This window comes from Mastomys coucha, unplaced genomic scaffold (assembly GCF_008632895.1).
Source record: "Mastomys coucha isolate ucsf_1 unplaced genomic scaffold, UCSF_Mcou_1 pScaffold16, whole genome shotgun sequence".
Lineage (NCBI taxonomy): Eukaryota > Metazoa > Chordata > Mammalia > Rodentia > Muridae > Mastomys > Mastomys coucha.
The window spans coordinates 39,447,714-39,453,070 of NW_022196898.1; the positions used below are offsets into that span (position 1 = coordinate 39,447,714).

The 5,357-nt window shown below is 46.1% G+C and overlaps 1 protein-coding gene across 1 annotated transcript; it reads right to left on the reverse strand.

Annotated features, from left to right (window-relative positions):
- Nucleotides 1-40: 40 nt before the first annotated feature.
- Nucleotides 41-957, reverse strand: Snapin (SNAP associated protein). The gene is made up of 3 exons (XM_031376055.1): nt 768-957; nt 481-527; nt 41-207 (listed from the first exon to the last, which is right to left on the reverse strand). The coding sequence occupies exons 1-3, from the start codon at nt 908-910 to the stop codon at nt 56-58; spliced, it is 342 nt and encodes a 113-aa protein (XP_031231915.1). The 5' UTR covers nt 911-957; the 3' UTR covers nt 41-55.
- Between the last annotated feature and the right edge of the window lie 4,400 nt (nt 958-5,357).

Here is a 5,357-nt window from a genome sequence, read left to right on the forward strand (position 1 = left end):
TTCAAGCCATCCTTCTTGCTTAGCCTACTAAATGCTGAAATTACAGTGTGCACCATTATGCGCTGCTGGAATTATTATTGTTATTTACCTGTGCATTCTGTAAAATATTGTTGACCAAGACAACTCGTCGCCTGGCATTAAGCAGCTTCTTAACATAAGGGTCCAGATCCAGGGCCACCTTCTGATCCTCATTGATCCGGCACAGTTCTGGGAAGAGGAAATGGGCAACCAACATCTAATGGCTCATCTTTTGTTTTTAGGGAATGTAAAAGGAATGGGATGAAAAATACTCTTGCAGTCTTGTGTGAGCCACAGACACCTTCCCTTCTTCCATTCTATCCCAAAATATCCCCAGAAATTAGAGTCCGTGGGTAGTTCTGATATTGAGAAGCAAGTAACAGAAACCTAGCCTAAAACCTAGGAAAACAAAGTTCCTGAAAGTGAGATCAGGGATTCTAGGTATTCTGGGTGCTCACTCACCTGTAGCTAGGTTGTCAATTTGTTCCCGGAGCTCTACTTGGCTTTCTCTGCAAAGTGGTACAAAAGCCTACAACGGGTTAGTGACTGGAACGCGGGAGACGAATTCTGCTTATTCCCCAAACACTGAGACAAGTCAACCTCAACTCAAAGGCCGCGCCCAGGCCCTTCCGCCTATTTACCCAGTCTCAACATCAGTGCGTCTCAAGAAAGTATCTAGTATCTTTTCGGGGCCCCGCCCCTATAAAGCCAGATCCGTAGGCCCCGCCCCCAGCAACCCGGTGCTGCACCTGACCGCGTGCACGTGAGAGTCGAGCTGTTGCACGGCGGGTCGCAGGAACTCCAGGAGCCCCTCGGCAAAGAGGTCGCGGCCTGTGGGCCCCGCCACTGGGGTCCCGGCCCCTGACACGGCAGCGGAACCAGCCGCGGCCATCGCGAACTGCCCGGACGCCCTCAGCCTGCCGCGAGGGCCGCCGGGAACTACAGGCCGCCGCTGTGTGCCGCGAGAGGGCGCTTACATACAGCCCTGACGGCAGTGGGATAGCTGGGAAATGGAGTCCTCAGTGGCCGGGGAGAGCAGGGCCCCCAGGAAGTTGTAGTTCTTCCATGGGCCTGTAGGTGGCGAGATCTAGATTTTAGGAGATAGCAGGAAATATTTTTCTTTCTCTCTTTTTTTTGGACTGTATATTTGTTTCATAGCTCTAACTGTCTTGGTACTCACTATGTAAACCAGGGTGTCCTTGAATTCACTGAGATATGCCCACGTTTGCCTCCTAAAAGTGTGCTCTACCACTACTGGCCTTTGTTCTTCTTTTCTTTCTTTCTTTTTTGTCTTTTCCAGACAGGGTTTCTCTATATAGCCCTGGCTGCCCTGGAACTCACTCTGTAGACCAGGCTGGCCTCAAATTCAGAAATCCGCCTGCCTCTGCCTCCCAAGTGCTGGGATTAAAGGTGTGCGCCACCACCGCCTGGCTCTTTTTTTTTTTCAAAGGTGAAAATAAGTGCTATTGTCCATAGCCTTCTCCATGGGAATTGATGAGAAAGCCAGATTATATTTGTGTTAAAAGTTCTTTCTTCTCTCTTTTTCTTTCCCTCTCTCTCCCCCTCTACTTCCCTCTCCCTTTTTCTTGCAGGCAGGACTTCTTTGTGTGGCCCTGGTTTTCCTGGAACTCACTCTGTAGACTAGGCTGGCCTTAAATCCCAGTGCTGGGATTAAAGGTGTGTCCCACCACTGCCTGGTGAGTTTAATTCCTAAACATTGTTATTTTTGTTAAAGAAAGTCCCACCATGTTGCCAAGGCTTGAGTTAACAATCTCTCTGTGTCAGTCTTTTCAGTGCTGGAGTTACAGGCCTGTGCCACCATGACAGGATTTAAAGTTGAGGGTTTTATTTGCTGAATTTTTTGAGGGGGGCTTGAAACCAGGGCCTTGTGGTCGATAGTGTTCTGCTGAACTATATCCCCATCATAACTTACTCCCACCCCATTTCACTTTTTGAGATAAGATGTCACTAAATTGCCAGATTGGACTTGAATTTGCTTTGTAGTACACACAGGCCTTCAAAATGTATGTGATTCTCCTGCCTCAGGTTCAGGCTTGTACCAGCTCTAGCTTCTAAAGTTGTTTTTAATTTGTTTTTCAATTTAATTTTGTGTGTGTTCATGTGTACGTGTGTAGAAACCTGTGCCATAGCATATGGGTGGAGGTCAGAGGACAATTTGTGAGCAGGTCAATTCTCTCCTTCTCTCTTGTGGGTCCCCAGCATTGAATTCGAACCTTCAGGTTTGGCATCAGGCCCCTTAACTTTCAGAGTCATTTTGCTGGCCCTACTGTTTTTTGTTTTCTTTTTTTGGTGTGTATATGTAGGGATGTGGGTGGGTATGTACATATTAGTGTGCAAACAGTGAAGGTGCCTAGGGAGGTCAGAGGTATTGGCTACAGGCAGCTAGCTGTAAGCGGCTGACAAGGGTCCATGGAACCAAACCAGTTCTCTGAAAAAGCATTACGTGCTAAGCCACTGCTTCAGCCCCCGGATATTCTTTAAATTATTACTTTAAAACTAGGTGCAGGTGTGTGTGTGTGTGCGCACTCAGAGACATAAAGCCCCCTGGAGCTTTGAGGACAGAAGTGTTGGATTCCCTAGAGCTGGAATTAACAAGAGCTTCCTGATATGGGAACCCATCTGGAGACCTCTGCAAGCACAGCATGTACTCTTAATCACTTAGCCATCTTTTCAGCTTTCTCTCACTCAAGAATATTTTTAATGGCATCAAATACACACAAAATTGTATATGCTTTAAAGATGAATGGATTTAAGAATGAAATCCAGAGATAGGCTAGGACAGGGATGGCTCTTAAGGATGTTTTTGCTACACAAAATAACCCAGCCTTCAAAGAACAAATACATGTTTTCATTTATATGAACGGGCAAATTCATAGAGATAAAAATGTAGGACATGGTTGAAGTTGTGGCTCTGTATGAGGACACTTGCACAGCATGCCTGAGGCTCCAGGTTAGATCATCAGCACTGCACAAACAACAAAAGCAGGACTGGATTGGGAGGAGTGGAGAATACAATTGCACAGTGGGTAAGAGTCCCAGCTTGTGAAGGTACATGATCATGCATTTGCTGCTACTCAACTATATACTTAGACATAAAGAGGTAAGTTGTCTTATGCACGCTTATTAGGTCTTGTTTTTGAGGGTCTATGAAGCCTGGGCTGGCCTGGACCTCAAGAGATATCAAACACACAGAGGAAAAGCAGATATTCAGAGCAGCCAGCCACTGGAGATTAAAAGTCCTATTATATCACCAATCTGAGGTCCAGATGTTGAAAAGGACATGGATCAAGCTCACTGAATGGCAGAGAAATCGCTGCTATCTTGTTTGTGGACTGTGCTAGAATTCCTGTTAAAGCAGTTTATGGCGGATAGTCCACTCAGTATGCTGCTATAAGAGAGCTTGGACACTGGATGACACCTGTCTGTTCGGCATCCAGGAACCTTAAACATGGTGAAGCCCCCAGAGCCAGAAAGCAGCACTGTCTCCTAAAGTCTCTCCAGCCTTCTCTGTCAGATGGCAAAGGAAACATTTCAAGAGCCCCAGCACTATTTTTACTGAGTAGACAAAAAGGGTTAATACAGCATTGTGAGGGTTTCTTTCTTTTGAGACAAAGTTTCATTGTGTAACTTTGGCTGTCCTGGAACTTTCTTTGTAGACCTAGTGGGCCTTGAACTCATAGAGGTCCACTTGGGGCCTGCACCATAACACCTGGACTATTTAGTTTTCTTAGAACTGTATCAAAATGTTTAAAAAGTTTGAAAAGGGGCAGGGCACGGTGGCTCACACCTTTAATCCCAGGCAGAGGCAGGCAGATCTCTGTGATCAAGGCTAACCTGGTCTACAGAGGTAGTTCCAGGACAGCCAGGGTACAGAGAAACCTAATCTCAAAAATACCACCAATAACACCAGCACCAGCACCACCACCAAAAAACAAAACAAAAACAACCCCAAAAGCCAAAAGGGTACACAGTACCAAAGTGTCAAGAGGCGAAGGAAGAGAACAGATTTAATAGGGAGTTGTACAAGGAAATGAGATCACATCCTGACAATCACCTGTGGTCCCATGTGAACTCACTCTTTGGTGGGTCCAACATGGGGCATTTGTGGTTTACCGGCCTTTTCACTTGTGAAAAATGTAATGGTGCTTGTAGACAGTGAGCTGAAGCCAGGTGTTCAATAGCAGTACAGTAGCATCTGTATTCACATTGGATGTTAGTGATGATCTGACGGTACCAGTGTAGCTGCTAAGCATTCACAAAGCTTAGGTAGAGTGCCCATAGGGACTGCTCATCGACTATCACAATGCCAGCACTTTCTGACAGTCCTAAGTGGTGGAGGGCTGGAGCCAGGGTGACTTTGATTTCATAGCCTCCAATTTGGGCCTCTGTTCTTCAATGTCATGTTTCATTTTCTTCCTGACTTTAAGAATCCCCTGTATCAGTCTTACCCAAGGAAGGCACTTTCAGCCTGAACATTTCCCTACTCCTTCCAATGTCCCCACACGGAAAATCTTCCCTTTTGCTTCCCAAATTCATTCCATTGCTTCTCTCCTCAGTCACCATGGCAGGGGTGACTCCTTTAGTCAGGCCTGGAGATGTTGCCTACCATGACAGTGAATAAGTTGTGCTCTTTGCTGCTTTTGTCTGTAATGGGTCAACTGGCACAAACTCTTGAAAGCAGGCTCATGTAGTCTACCCTGCTGACTCAGCTGTCCTTACATGGTCAACTCTCCCTTCAGCCTAGATTTCTTTTCATTTCATGTTTCATTTTCTTTTTTTAAATTCCGGTTTATTGTTGGACATTGTTTCACACATATATCAAACAGGCCAAAAAAACCAAAAAACAAAAAAATCAAAAATCAAAACCCTTTTAATCTTTATCAGCCTAGATTTCTTTTCTTCTTTTTTTTCCCCCAAGACAGGGTTTCTCTGTGTAGCCCTGACTGTTCTGGAACTCACTCTGTAGACCAGGCTGGCAGGGAACTCAGAAATCCGCCTGCCTCTACCTCCCAAGTGCTGGGATTAAAGGCCCGGTGTCAGCCTAGGTTTCTGATGTTAGATTGGTGCTGTTGGATTCCTGTGGATCTCCTGGATTCTCTTGCCCTGCCTTACTTTGGCTCCCTCTTTGACTTTACCTCTCCAACCAAAGAGTAGTTAGGTCCACTTGCCTTTTTTGTCTTGGCTGCCTTAAGATAGGTGCATAAGGAAGCGTTGCAGGAACACTTACATCCGTTCAGGTGGCACTGAGTGCCTGTGCCTGGAGGCCACCCGCATCCAGTACTCCTCCTGGGTGAGACAATGCACACCTGTGGAAGGTG